This window comes from Mustela nigripes, chromosome 1, assembly GCF_022355385.1.
Source record: "Mustela nigripes isolate SB6536 chromosome 1, MUSNIG.SB6536, whole genome shotgun sequence".
NCBI classification, from domain to species: Eukaryota; Metazoa; Chordata; class Mammalia; order Carnivora; family Mustelidae; genus Mustela; species Mustela nigripes.
The window spans coordinates 109,791,522-109,806,908 of NC_081557.1; the positions used below are offsets into that span (position 1 = coordinate 109,791,522).

Consider the following 15,387-nt stretch of genomic DNA (forward strand, 5'->3'; position numbering starts at 1 on the left):
ACCCAGTAGTGCAATGGCAGGGTCATAGGGAAGCTCTATTTTTAATTTCTTGAGGAATCTCCACACTGTTCTCCAAAGAGGCTGCACCAACTTGCATTCCCATCAACAGTGTAAGAGGGTTCCCCTTTCTCCACATCCCCTCCAACACACGTTGTTTCCTGTCTTGCTAATTTTGGCCATTCTAACTGGTGTAAGGTGGTATCTTAATGTGGTTTTAATTTGAATCTCCCTGATGGCTCGTGATGATGAACATATTTTCATGTGTCTGATAGCCATTTGTATGTCTTCATTGGAGAAGTGTCCATTTTTTGATAAGATTATCTGTTTTGTGTGTGTTGAATTTGAGTTCTTTATAGATCCTGGATATCAACCTTTTGTCTGTACTGTCTCAACTCAACACTTCCCTGTTTTCTAATTCAGAAATATAAATTATCTGTATCAAACATCTTAACTGTGTGACCTTCCTGTTATCCTTTTTTGTCATTCTCTATCCCCTGTTATTTTGGGGAAAGTCTTTCAAACTTATTTTGTGTATCATAGAGTGAATTGTTCACAATGTAAACACTCCTATTTATTAGTTATAATGACATTCTAAAATGGTAAATGGCATTTTTGTGTTTCTTTAAACATCTTCCATACCACTTTGTTGTCTTCTCTTATTTTGCATCTTCTTTAAATAGATTTATTTTCATTTTATTGAGAGTACTAAGCAGATGCCACCCTAAATTTACTTTGATTCTTTATAACATTTTTTTAAAATTTCTTTTCTGTGTTCCTTATAACTTTTTTTGAAAGCATATATTCTATATCTATTCTATATCCACATAGTACTTTAAACCTAATCTAATCTTTTAATATTTTTTATGCTTTTTCTCCCTTAATTACTTATCATCCAATAAAGAAGAATCGATTCCATTGCAAATTGTTAAAGTGTTTATTGTAAACTTTAAATCAACGGACTGGTGATAGGAATATGCATTATGTGACATCAGATTTATATCTCGAGGGAATCAAGGAGGTGATTGGAGTTGTTCAAGATGCAGATAGGGGACGCTTTTCCTCTTAATCACTTATTCTACTCATTAAAATACTGTGTCGAATTCAACTTCATCCATCAGGATTTCTTTTGGTTGTGGAACACTGTGGGTAGTGTGATTCCATTTCTGGCACTACTTCTGACCCAGTCATCCAGGAAAGCCTCCACCAGGCTGGGAAAAATCCTCTAATGTAGGAGGGTGTCCTGTCACCAAAAGGACAGATTGCAATGCATACTCTTCATGAAATCCAGGCTTCTAATCAAAACCTGGATGAGAAAAATTACATTTCTATTTTCATTAAACTCTATCTAAAATTTAGAATGTTCTACAATTAACAGAGATGTAAGAAAACAAACCACAGTGATATTAGTTATCATGGCTGTGTCACCAATAGAAATTACACATCTTTACATCACATTGCAGTTGCTACATAAATCCCTCAATATCCTATATATATGTTTCTAGTTTGAGATTTTGGTGGCTATTAATCCATTGTTGGGTCTTGTAATTTAGGGTTTAAAAAAGAAGCATATATGTATCTATATAATCAATAAATTTATAAAATTTGACAACTATATCTTAACATAATTGGCTTTTTTAAAGTCCTAATCATTTATTAATGAATTTAAAAACATTCAGAGAAAGGGTTTATAGGCTTTCTCAGATTTCCAAAATGATCTGTGGCACATATAAGGTTAAGTTCCCTGCTCTTTAGTATGCCATACATAACCATGGGCTTGCAAGCTTCCTTGATTAAAACCATCTTTTTTGTAAAATTTATACAGAAAAACATATAAATAGATATATTACATGTATTATTTGTTTACATTTATAATATATATACATATATGTGTGTGTAGTATATATGCATATACTATATATATATAGTTATAGTTATAGTTTTATAGTTATAAAATGAGCATATAAGCATTCATACACTACAGTCTGGGCCAAAAAACAGAGCATAGCTAGCAGCCCAGGCATCTTATCCCTTGGCTCCACTCATGTCCTAATGTCCTCTCTCTCTCTAAGGGTTAATCATTAATGTGTCTTTTATTATAAACATTTTGTTACTTTTCTTCATGGTCTTCCTTTCCAAATAAACATTCTTAAGCAGTATGCTCTGTCTTTAAACTATATGTGTGTGAATGTATATGTATGTATGTGTATAACATATATATTACATCTAAAATATATAAATTATTGGTACTCATAGTCTTCTTTCCTCCATATCATGTTTTCAAGATTATCCATATTCCTATTTATAGCTAGAATTAGTTTATTTTTGCTATTGTGCATAATATCACAATTTTGTCATGTTTTGGTGTAATATTTTATTACGGTTTTGTATTATATATATGACATTTTCCTTTTTTTAACTGCTTTTATAGATTTTTCAGGGCAATTTTGAGAAAAAGTTTCTATAGATATTGTCATTCAACTCTAATTTAACTAGATCATACTGTTATGGAATATGTTATGGAATATATGTTATTGGAAACAAACTGTTTCCAGACTGGCTGTACAAATTCACACTCCTAGCAGCAGTGAATACCAGTTCCTATGGCTATACAACCTTTCAGCCATTTGACACTTGGAGACAGCAAATTTTATTCCTTCTGGTAGGTCAGTAGTGGTAGCACACTGGGGGTTTAATTTGCATTCTTTTTAAAAAAGATTTTATTTATTTGTTTACCAGAAAGAGACCTAGAGAGAGAAAGAGAAAGCAAGAGCACAAGAGAAGGTAGGAGCAGCAGCAGGCAGAGGAGCAGGCTCCCCGCTGAGCAGGGAGCCTGATGTGGGATTTGATCCCAGGACCATGGATCATGACCTGAGCTGAAGGCAGATGCTTAACCCACTGAGCCACCCAGGTGTTCCTTAATTTACTTTTTATATCTAATATTGCTAATAATAATTATAATAAAGGAATCTTTCCTTATTTGGGGGCCACTTGGATTTTCTTTTCTGTGAAGCATTTGTTCAATCCCTTTTGTTTGTATTTCTATTGAGTTTTTCCCCGCCCCTTCATTAACTTATATATGTTTTAATATATTTTTGATATAAGCTATTTTCAGTTACACATGTTGAAAGAACTTCCTTCCTGTGTTTTCTCACTCTCTTTGTGGTGCCATGTGATTAATGGAAGATTCTAAATTCCATGTAGTCAATTTTTTAATCATTTTCTTGATTTTTTTTTCTTTTGTGTGTCCTTTCCTAAGGAAATATTCCCTGCCTTGAAGTTATGAATATACATCTGTATATTGTCTTCTAAAAAGCATTATTATATTAGTTTTTCAAATTTAAGTCTATAATCTATCTGAAAGTCTTTTGTCTATGATGCAAATGTTTAATTTCATTTTCATCCCAGATAGATGCCCAGTTGTCACATCATCATTCATACAATAGATCATCCTTCCCAAATGCTCTCCAGGGCCACTTACCTGATACAGCAAATGTTTGCACATGTGTCTTTTTGGGATATCTGTTCTTTTCTTGTGGTCCTATTTGAATGTCCTTTGTGCCAGTATGACACTTGTTTTAACTGTGTCTTTAAAACAGTTTTGATATAGGCTGTCCTTTAATTTTGTTCTTCTTTAAGAATGACTTGGTTTTTTGTACTTTTATGTTTATCTTATAATTAGATTCTCAACTTATACACATAATTCTTGTGGGGACTGACATTTTAACATAAATCGCATCTATGATCTACTTGTGAGAATGAACATATAAAAAAAAAAAATTGAATTCCTGGGGCATCTGGGTGTCTTAGGTAGTGAAGCGTTTAACTTGATTTCAGCTCAGGTCATGATCTCAGGGTCGTGAGATGGAGTCCTGTGTTGGGCTCTGCACTATTCACAGAGTCTGCTTGAGATTCTTTCTCTCTCTGTCTCTCCCTCTGCTCCTCCCCCTGCCTGCTCTCTTTGTCAAATAAATATATCTTTTTAAAAAAATATTGATTTCCCTCTCTCTTTTTATCTTTTGTAGATAAAACATCTTTTTATCTTTTATAGATATGTTTTATCTTTTTAAGATAAAATCTTTAAAAAAAAAAAAAAAAGGATGCCTTGGTGGCTCAGTTGGTTAAGCCTCTGCCTTCCGCTCAGGTCATGATCTCAGGGTCCTGGGATTGAGCCCCACATCAGGCTCCTTGCTCAGCCAAGAGATTGCTTCTCCCCCTGCCTGCTGTTCCCCCTTCTTGTGCTCTCTCTCTCTGACAAATAGATAAAAGCTTAAAAATAAATAAATAAAATAAGATAAATATTGATTTCCTAATCATTGACATGAAATATCTATCCATTTATTTAGTCTTTCTTAATTTTGGCAACTAATGCTTAGTGGTTTTCACCATAGAAATTTTGCATTTATTTTGTTAAATTTGTTTATAGGAATTTAAATTTCATTGTATATTTTAAGTGATGTCTTTTGAAAAATTATTTTCAACTCTTAGTAGAATATAGAAATTCAACCAATTTTGTATATTTATTTTTATGTCTAGCACATATGCTAACCTCTCTTAATAATTCTAGTAACTGGGGTGCCTGGGTTACTCAGTCGTTAAGCTTCTGCCTTTGGCTCAGGTCATGATCCCCTGGGATTGAACCCCACATTGGGCTCCCTGCTCAGCAGGAAGCCTGCTTTCCCTCTCCCACTCCCCCTGCTTATGTTCCTGCTCTCGCCATCTCTCTCTCTGTCAAACAAATAAATAAAATCTTTAAAAAAAAAATCTTGTAATTTATCTATCAATCCTTTAGATTTCCTACATATTCAGTCATATTGTTTCAGGAAATGATTGTTTAATTTCATTCTAATTTTCATGATTTTAATTTCTTGTACTTGTTTTCCTTCACTAAATAGTACCCCCACCCACAATGCAGAATAGAAATGGTAATAACTAGCTTCTTTGTTTCTTTCTCAATCTCAAAGACTGTGTTTTGCCCTGATATGTGAAGGTATTCTGTACATATTTAGATATTCTTCATGAGATTAAGGAAGTTCACTTCTAAACCTGGTTTGTTAAGAATTAAATCAAATACCTTTTCTTTTTATTGGTTAAGGTTTTTAACTCTTTACTTTGTTAATATTGCAAAATAAAAAAAAAAATTGGAATATTTATTTAACTTTGCAATCTTTGGATAAACTCAATGTAGAAACAGTATCTCTTCCATATACTGATGGATGCAATTTGCTCTTATTGTATGTCCATGAGTGATATTGGCTTGTGATTTCTTCCTCAATTTGAGTATTAGGGTTATGTTAATCATAGAAAATAAATTGAAGTATGTTCATTTGTTTATATTCTCTGGAAGAGTTTGTATAAAAATGGAAGATTCCATTTCTTCAGTAGTTATAAGACCCTTCAGCTTTTTAATTTCTTCTTATATAAGTTTTGGTATATTATGGTTTCTTAGACATTTTTATGCTTCATCTAAATTTAATTTTTTTTCTAAAATTGCTCATAATATTCACTTATGTTTTTATCAATAGGATATGTAGAATTGTTTTTTCTCTTTTTATATCTTCCAAACAGAATTTTTAAATTTGTATTTTTTGATGATTTGCTTGGCTTTCTTTTTTTACATTTGTTTGCTATTTCATTTATACTTTAATTTATGCTATTCAATTCCCTTTTCTTAAGTTTATTTTATCTTAAAACAATTTTTGAAAGGGCTATTTGGCTCATTAATTTTCAGCCTTCTTTTTAAATACTTTTTTAAGATTATAATAATATTTTTTAGGATTATAAATTTATATATTTTCCTCTAAGAACTCTTGTTTGTAACCCATTTGGTAAATGATATTTTCATTATCATTTGATTCAAAATATATTCTATTTTCCATTTGTTTCCTTCTTTGGCCTTTTAAATGTTTAGATGTATACATATATATACACACATATATATTTTAAAGATTTTATTTATTTATTTGACAGAGAAAGAGCTCACAAGTAGGCAGAGACAGGCAGAGAGAGGAGGAAGCAGGCTCCCTGCTGAGCAGAGAGCCCGATGCGGGGCTCCACCCCAGGCCCCTGAGGTCACGACGTGAGCTAAAGACAGATGCTTAACCCACTGAGCCACACAGGCACCCCTAGATGTATATATTTTTTTAAAGATTTACTTATTTGAGAGAGAGAGAGCAGCAAGCAGAGGGGAGGAGCAGAGAGAAAAACAAATTCCCTGCAGGGAATTTGAGAGCAGGGAGCCCTGCATGGGGCTTAATCCCAGGACCCTAGGATCATGACCTGAGCTGAAGGCAGATGATTAGCTGGCTGAGCCACTCAGGCATGCCTAGATGTATATTTTTTAATACAGGCATATGCAGATTTTCCAGTCATTGCTAAATTAATACTTAATGTAATTACATAAAGATCAGAGAAACTACTGTGTTAAGAATATGTTGAAATTTGTTGAAACTTGCTTTATGGTTCAGCATATACCTGTATTTGTAAATATTGTCTGTGTACACAGAAATATGTATTCTACAGTTGTTATGTGAAGTGTTTTCTATATTTGTTATGCCAAGTTTGTTCACTATGTGTACATCTATTAAACCCTACTGGTATTTTGTTTGTGCTGAGCCAGGAGCATTAAAATCCCTCACTATAACTATGAATTTGGCTATTACTTCTGGTTCTACCGTGCTTATATACTTTATGACCACGCTATTATTACATAAAAGTTTAGAATTGTTATGTCTTTGACTCAGCACTCTAATGACAACACCATGCTTGTGTATAGCTCCAGTCTGCTTGTTTTTTAAAGTCTTTTGTTCCTGGAGACGAAAATATCTGTACCAAATTTCTGTTGGTCTCCTTTGCATCATTATAATATTTTCCCATACTTCTATTTTCATTCTTTCTGAAGCTCAATGTTTTGCATATATCTTATTTTTAAAAAGCAAGGATATATATATATGTATATATATATATATATATATGGCATACATATATTTTTTAAATTTTAGTCATACAATCTTTTTTTTTTTTAAAAAACCAGGGTGTTTACGCCGTTTAAATTAAAGGTAATTACAGATACTCTTGGGTGTAATCTACAATCATATCCTATTGTTTTTATTTATTCTGCCCAGTTTTTTTTTTTAAGATTTTATTTATTTATTTGACAGAAAGCTTAAGCAGGAGGAGAGACAGAGGGAAAGGGAGAAGTAGGCTTCCTGCTGAGCAAGGAGCCCAATGTGGGGCTCAATCCCAGGACCTTGAGATCATGACCTGAGCTGAAGGCACTTAACTGACTGAGTCACCCAGGAGCCCGAGGAACTTATTCTATGTTCTCCTTTCTCTTCTTCCTTCCTTTCTTATGGGCTTACTGAGGATTTTAATCATTCCATTTTTCTTTTTATTAATTTGGAAATTATACATTTATTTTACATTATTTAAGTAGTCATCATAAAAATGTTCATTTTATTTATTTATTTATATTAATAGATATTTGTTTTTAGAGGACTTTTGGGTTCACAGCAAAACTGAGCAGAAAGTACAGAGAATCTCCACATGTCTTCTGTCCTCTCCTCCCCAGTACAGAGAGCCTCCCTCACTATCAACATCTCCCACCACCAGGGTGGTGCATTGTCACAAATGAACCTGCATTGACACTTGATTGTCACCCAAAGGCCACAGTTTACATTAGGGTTCATACTTGGTTTATTTATTTTTCATTCCTTCCTGCATTTCTGAACTTGCATCCAGGATCATTTTCCTTTCTGTCTTTCTACATTCCTGTCCTCTCACTAATCTTTCCAAATTAGTTTCTCCTTGTCTTTTTGTGGGGGGAGGGGTGGGAGGGGTAGAACAAAAATGTCTTAGTTTAATTTAGTGGGAGAGTTGATCCGAATTTCCCAGACCAGAAACAGAAGAGCATTACTTTCTCTTCAATTATTTCCATGTCCAAGTGCATACCTTCTTCCTATCGTAATATTTCCCATCTGTCTTATACTCCACCTTTCTCTGCAGACCTTGTACTTTCAAAGTAGGGGAGTTTGTGAAATCCAGTCAATTACCTTTTTATTTCCTCTGATACCATGTTGCTCCTCTGAAAATAGTTACAGTTCTGAGGTTATCGCCAGTACATTTTTTTTCCACTCTGAATCTATCTATGCTATATTCAACCGAAATACCTCAGAATTTTATTTCTTTTGGCTTTTAGATAGGAATTGTTATGGAGGGGTGGAAAGTTTAGATATTTGCCATTATCTTAGAATTCTACTTCTGACATATCTGCCTCTATCTGCATGTATGCATGTTCCCACTTGGGAGCTTTTCTTGCATTTATACCAAATTAATCTTTTTTTTTTTTCCTTTTGGTAGGATTTCACATGACTCTGTAATCTGCCCTCAAACCTATATACTTTCTATTACACTATAACTGCATCTCTTATAAATTACCAAAATTAATCTTATTATTGCCTTGCTGATCTCTACTAAGAAAGCGGTCGTTCTCATTGCTCTTCAAACGTAAACCTCCTTGTCTCTAAAGTTTCAGATTTTGTAAGAGAAATTAATATTTGGAAGTTACAGTCATTACTTCAATTAGCAGTTAGAAGGGAAAATGCCATATACATCCAGGAAATTTGTTCGATCTGCTCTGCAGTTCACAGGGTGATGTAATTTCTTTTCTGTCTGCAATAATTTCAAGACGGAGCAAACATGAGTAAGACATTCACCTGTGCCTCGATCACTTCTCTTCTTCAGGTCTCCACTCCTCATTTGCTGCTGACAGGGATATGATCTCAAGTCTTCAGTTTCTTTTTCTTTGTTTGATGCCAATGCTGAATTTTAAAAATGTTTCAATCCTTTTCTTCCATCCCCCTCACTTCCTATTCTCTCTAATCTCCCAGCCCCAACACTTTCCAGTTGTTACAAATGTGAGGACCTATTTAGCAAGAAGCTTTCATTAAAGTCAAACTGTCCCTGCTCCCGTTCCCCCAGGGGATTTACTAAAAAACAAGTCCCAGAAACCAGCTCCAGGTAACAAAGCCCAGATACGAGGGTAGGTCAGGCCAGGTGGAGACTTCCGATCAGTGGGGGTGATGCATACTATCTCCCTAGCTACCAAGGAGTATGGGCCCCCGCCCTTTGGGAGCCTTTTTGGCTCCAATCCCAATCGGGGTGTAATAGGCTGGTTCAAATGTCTACTAGGGTAAATTGTAATTCAATTGGTCACCTAGTATCATTGTGGAGTTTCCTGTGTGTGTTACAATCTCAGTGGCCACCTGTGCATGGCCAGGCCCGACCGCATGGCCTTTGCCCTTAAAAGCTAGTCTGTGAAACAGAGAAGGGTCGCCCTCTCTTGTAAGAGGTGAGTCCAGAACTTCAGTTAGATTCTTGATGCTTGGCGCGAAATAAAGCTTTGTTTTTGACCTTCGCTTTATATCAGTCTCGCTCCTTTAATCACGGACCCATTATTGGGGCATAACAACAAACATCCTCCCTTCTAAGGATTCTCAGTAGCATGCTGCTTTACCTACTTCATATCCAATATTTTATATGGATTTCCCCTTTGCTTCCCCTATCTACATAATACTACAACATTCATGATCAAACTGCAGTTTCATTTTACCGACTCTGACTGATTTTCCAGGGAATCTGTTCTGTGGAGGAAAGGGTAGATGGAGTTTGTGATAAATGAAGAAATAAGGACCAGAGAGATGCATATTTGTGAATTTCTCATACCCTTATCAGGTCTGGGTTCTCTTTGTTGCAGACTTCTCCATTGTGGTTGGGGTGCTGTTTCCTATGGCTGTCATATCGGTGGTGGTTGCTATAGTAATCTGGCACCAAAGTACCAGAAGAAAGCAGAAGGAAGTCCAGAGGTAGCCTTCTATCTTGCTTTGGGAACTTTTGGACCTCTAATTTATTTAAATTCAAGGATAGGGCCCAAATTCTCAAATTTAAGTGGTTTACTTCAAATACTAAAAAATAAGTACAGGTATATTTTTCTTGGACCAGAGGCTTGGTATCAGTTTTACTGAGAAATCGTTCACAGCAATACATTTATTGTTTTTATGTTAATCACCGTATTTATAAATAATACAAATTATAATAACTCTCAATAAAGGTTTTATACCCATTATAAGAATATACTATGTAGCATTTATTGGTCATTATCTTTATGACTAGGGCTATACCGAGTCTTTTTACATTCATTATCTCTAATCTTCACAAGAATGTTGTGAGGTAGTAACTATTATTTCCATTTTATACATAAAAGGTATTGTATATTAATCCTTAGAACAGTCTTATAAAATCAAGCACTTCACACTTTTTCTTAAGTGAAAACAAAGGCTCAGAGAGGTTAACAAATATGTTCCAAATCTTACACCTAAACTGATGGAATCTTGATTTGCACCTACATTGGTTAGTCTTTCAAACATGGTCTTGACACTACAGTATCTTTCTAACCTTTTATAAAGACTGCCTTATTCATATATAATGAGTTTCCTAAATATTGAATTAATAAAATAAATCATTAATTAAATGACATAATAGTTTAGATAAACACTGATTCAACACCATCATTATTAGGAATAATAATTAATAATAATAATAATAATGCTCTTTAGAGAATCTAGAAAAAAATTAGTGGTGGTGATTATGAATTCCAGGACAAGGAGGCCTTAAGAATGTTCTAGAGAGCAGAAGAAAGCCCAGTCAATGTCCAAAGTTGACTCAATGGGCAAAGAAAATTGGCAAACTTCTTTTGAGTGTCCTCCCCATGGTGAAGAAACTGTTAAGTCCATTTAAATGGTATACTTTCACACACAGGCCATTGTCGACTACTCGCAACAGGCCTCGCAGACAGAAGAGGAACCCACAGACGGTGAAGGATGTTCAGCCCCAAGAGGTGAACCATAGTTTGTCGTGTGCTTGCCTCGTGCCCCAGTTTGTGATTCTTTCATCATCTTGTCCTGACCACCTACTTATCTGTCACTCCTACTCAGCAGTGTTTTACAAATCCAGTCCGCTAGTTAGTATGTAGCAAGAATTTGGGGCTCTCTAACTACACATTTAGAAAATTTTCTTTTGCCTTTTTTTTTTAAGTGCGAAAAAGTCTTCCTAAAATTCAGAGGCTGCTTTGTTGAGGTTCACAACCGCAGAGAAAATAGAACAGGAGAGCAGACCCCAGCTGTCTTTCTCTCTCTTTCTTTCTCTCCTTCCCTCCCCAGCTCCTCCAGCATCTCTTTTCCCCTCTCTGTCCCCCTCCCTCCTGTCTCTTCTCAGTTCTCTCTCTCTTTCTTTCTGACTCTAAATGTCCCAATAAAGATAATAATGTGTTTATTTGTATGACAAAACATGTAATATGTATAACCCTCAAGGCCCTGGCTATGTCCTGGAAGTTTAGAAATTTTAGCAGAGGTCGGTTATTGCTAATGTCATTGGCAATGGCAATGATATTTTTGATGGAAATGTACCTGTCTCTGACAGCTCTGGGTATAGCAGAATGCAAGAGCTGGACCGCTATGATTTCCCATCCCTCTCTTGGTATGATCTCATCTCCCATGAAAGTACTGGTTATTTGGAAGTTAAACTTAGGGAACTTATCATTTCGTTTAAAAATTTTGTCTGTCTGTCTGTTTTTTGTTTGTTTATTAGATGAGTCAGATGAAGCTCCAATCACCTGATCTGCCAGTAGAGGGTAATGAGCCTCCAGCTTCTTTTGTGAGTTAACACTTTCTCTTAAGTATTCCTTCCAATTAGAAGGTCAGAGTTAAAAAAAAAAAAACAAAAAAAAAGTATCACTTCCAAATTAATCTCAAGGAAATACTATTAAGAGACATGACCCATGATGCCCATTTATTTCCTTAGAAGAATGTTAAAATTTTTGTGAGTATTAATATAAAATATAGATTTTCCCACAAAACTTTTGAAATGCAAAATGTGAGAAGATTATATTCCTATATTTAACCCCTTAATCTGAATTACTGGGTCCACAATGCTGGTAATTTTTCTTTCTTCTTCTTTTTTTTTTTTTTTTTGCTATTTTATTGTTTTTATAATTTTTAAATTTTTTATAAACATATAATGTATTATTAGCCCCAGGGGTTAATACATAGCTCTTGCCATAGCACAGCTCTTGCCATACCCTCCCCAATGTGCTGGTAACTTGTTATAAGAAGAGAACCAATCTGCTCCCTAGAGTGGCATCTTCATCATCCATCTGTTGGCACTGGCTTATGTCTGAATGGCCTTACTTCTTGAATTTCTGGGGGGAAAAAAGAAAAAAATATATATATATATACACACATATACATACATACACACACCTAAATGAAAACACTTGAACTTACAGATTTAAACTATTTTCATGGGTAGGAGCATGAGTTCTTCCTTTCTGAAAATGATTTAAGCCTTTCCATTAAGCACATCTATTTTCAAGGCCCCATCTTTGAATTAATTTTATTTTACCTTTTCATTAGCTAATTACAAAGCCAGATTTTCCACCACCACCGATTCCTACATCTGTGTCAACTTCTTTCCTTGTAAGTACCAGGAAGTCACTGATGATTTTTTAAATGTCTTTTGGGCCCCATGTGGGTAGTGTCTCTAAATCTACAGATTCCTTCTCAGGAGACACACTCTCTAGGTCAACCTGAGCTACTGTAGCACACAAGTATATCTGAGAAAGCAAGGCCTACTTTCTATCTATAAATTAATATGGATATTAATTTTTATTATTAAAAATAGTTCTACCATTATCTCCTCATCAAAAAATGATAAATAGTTTTGCTCTAGGAGGTAAACAGTCTCCTTTCTAGATACTTACTTTGGAGAATATAAAATTTTATTATTATATTCTCCAAAGTAAGTATCTAGAAAGGGGACTTTATTATATAAGGCCTATATTAGCTACAGTTTTGTATAGAAGTTGGGGTACAAAAAACAGACCATATGTAGGCAAACCTGGAACAAAAGTTAGGCACTTAAGAAGTAAAAGGTAAAATTCATTCACTCAAGTAATTACTGAACATGTTCCTACTTGGTACTCTATTACCGATAGATGAGAAAGAACTAAAATTAAAGTCATTTTTTCAAGAATGTTTACATTTTTAGGGTGAAAACCAGTCATATGTGTATAGAGAGCTTAATCTTTCACATATTTTTTTGTGCCAAAGCAAGTGATAACTAATGAAAAGAATGTGGTAAAGGGGAAAATGAATGGACTCATAGTAGTTAAAGTAAGAGAAAGATCCCCTGGCTAAGTGGTCGAAATTGGAACTAGAGTGATGGGGAGGTAAGAGATAACTTAAATAAGGAAATAAATATGCCTAGGATTGGGAAAGAATAACATTTCTAATGACTTAGTATTATTTTTGTCTCTCATATAGCATAATGCCACGAAGGTACTTCCCTCTACTGTTTTTAAAGACAAAATAATGTCAACACCTAAGGTAAGAGATCTGCAGGAAAATGTAATCTTGTCACACTCCTACTGACAAGGAGAGAAGTTCATCTTCCTAGAAGATGTTCACTAAGAAGAGTATCTATATCATCATAGGATGGGAGCTAAGACATGTCTACCTTCCTAGTGTGGTCAAAACCAAGAGGAAGAAGATGGAAAGTTTTTAGCTAGATAGAGGACATATCCCATCAGATGATGGCCCAGTGTCTCACCACTCTTCTCCTGATCCCTCACCTTCTCCATATTACGTCCATTATTCAGATGGATATTTGGTCCTAATGCGATTTTTCTCCAGTTCTTTCTCTGCCTTCCCATGTTTGCACTCCTTCACTGTGGTATATCCAATGATCTGTGAAATAGGAAGTGTGACTACAAAGAATTTATTTTAATTTCCTAATAGTTCCAAGTTATAGAATATCTAACATTTTAGAATTACGTAGATGGCTTAAGAACTTTGTCTTTTTCAGGGTTCCAATCCAAACGTCTGAAGCAGCAGCTAAGCAGGGAGGGGTGGGGTGATGATCAACCTGGAAGACTGGATAATCCGGGTGGAAGAGAAAGATGCTTTCTCCTTATTATTAGCTCTTGATAACTCAAGGATGTTAACATTTCTTGATACATGTTGTGCTTTGAGGCAACTCAACAAACATTTTCAAGAGAGACATGGTCTTGAGAATCTTTGTGTGAATTCACCATTTCTCTCTTCCATACTCATGGGAGAGGAGAGGACTCTAAACAAACAGCTGTACATCTAAAATCTCTAATTAGGTGACTTTCTTAACCTCCCCCCCCTTTTCTTATTGTGATGTTGACTAATATTTCCTCAGGTATTTTGAACATCTTGATTTTCTCATTTAGTAAGAAATAATTTACCTTCTAATTAAAGCAAGCAAATGAAAAAGTCCCCAGGAAATCACAGGAACCTGGGAGGGATGGAACAAAATTTTACATTCATCATTAGATGACTAGCAGCATCTTGACTGTTTTAACCATAAACCTGTCAAATTAGAACTGTAAGAACAAAATTACATAAACAACCTCTGATTTATATAACATCTTTTTCCTACATTATCTTTTGCAATCTTTATTAGCTGAGTTATATGAAGTTTGCTTCAAGTGAATAAAACTTTATTAACTAAAATTTTAATTTTAATTAATAAATACAAATAAATACAAATACAAATAAAAATTTGTATAATTCAGCTACTGGCAAGCTTAAAGTGAACTTCACTTTCTATGTAGAGAAAGTTCTAATTACATAAACTAATAGCATAAACCAGATGTTGACAACTGGTAGCTTGCAGGACATATCTGGACTACAGATTGATTTTATTTGGCAGGGATGATTTTGGTCATAAAGTATTTTTAAATGTTTTGAATTTAAATGTTTGTTGATTGCCAATATTTTAAAATTGGGAGATCTTGCATAAACATCCAGCTTTGTAAAAGTAATCAAATGATCTGGCAGCCCTGGAATCACATCGCCCATAGCAACCATTAACTTAGTTGACTGATGTTGGAATAAACATTGTTGGTTGCCTTCCAAATAACCTTCTTCCTCCTTGTTTTCAGAACCCCAGTTTTATTCAGTTGTAGATATTTTAGAAAAGGTGATCCTGATTTCATCTCCAGGATAAATCTCTATCATTTTAAGTCAATTGTAATAATCTTATTTTCCTTACTTCCCCCAACCCCACATTTCTTTCTTTCTTTCTTCCTTCCCTTCTTTCTTTTTTCTTTTTCTTCTTTTTTTTTCTTTTCTTTTTTCTTTTTTTTTTTTTTTTTGCCAATGAGGCAAGAGAAGATATATATTGAGAAATTTTCACAAAAGATATCCTGCCCCTTCTTCTGGATGTTGGGATCTGAATAACCTCTCTCGTAGTGTTGCAACCATGTTGTGATTTTGAGGTCAAGGCTGAGATACTGAATAAAATAGATCA

General features: G+C 34.6%; 1 protein-coding gene across 1 annotated transcript in view; it reads left to right on the forward strand.

Moving 5' to 3' along the window:
* The window catches only part of LOC132022553 (disintegrin and metalloproteinase domain-containing protein 28-like), a 21,567-nt gene extending 7,026 nt beyond the window's left edge, over positions 1-14,541 (forward strand). Inside the window, exons 2-7 of the mRNA XM_059407821.1 lie at positions 9,730-9,860; positions 10,813-10,891; positions 11,641-11,706; positions 12,465-12,527; positions 13,374-13,436; positions 13,915-14,541. Coding sequence (XP_059263804.1) covers positions 9,730-9,860; positions 10,813-10,891; positions 11,641-11,706; positions 12,465-12,527; positions 13,374-13,436; positions 13,915-13,935 — 423 coding nt within the window. The 3' untranslated portion in view covers positions 13,936-14,541. The remainder of the gene's footprint in view (positions 1-9,729; positions 9,861-10,812; positions 10,892-11,640; positions 11,707-12,464; positions 12,528-13,373; positions 13,437-13,914) is intronic.
* Positions 14,542-15,387: the final 846 nt, after the last annotated feature.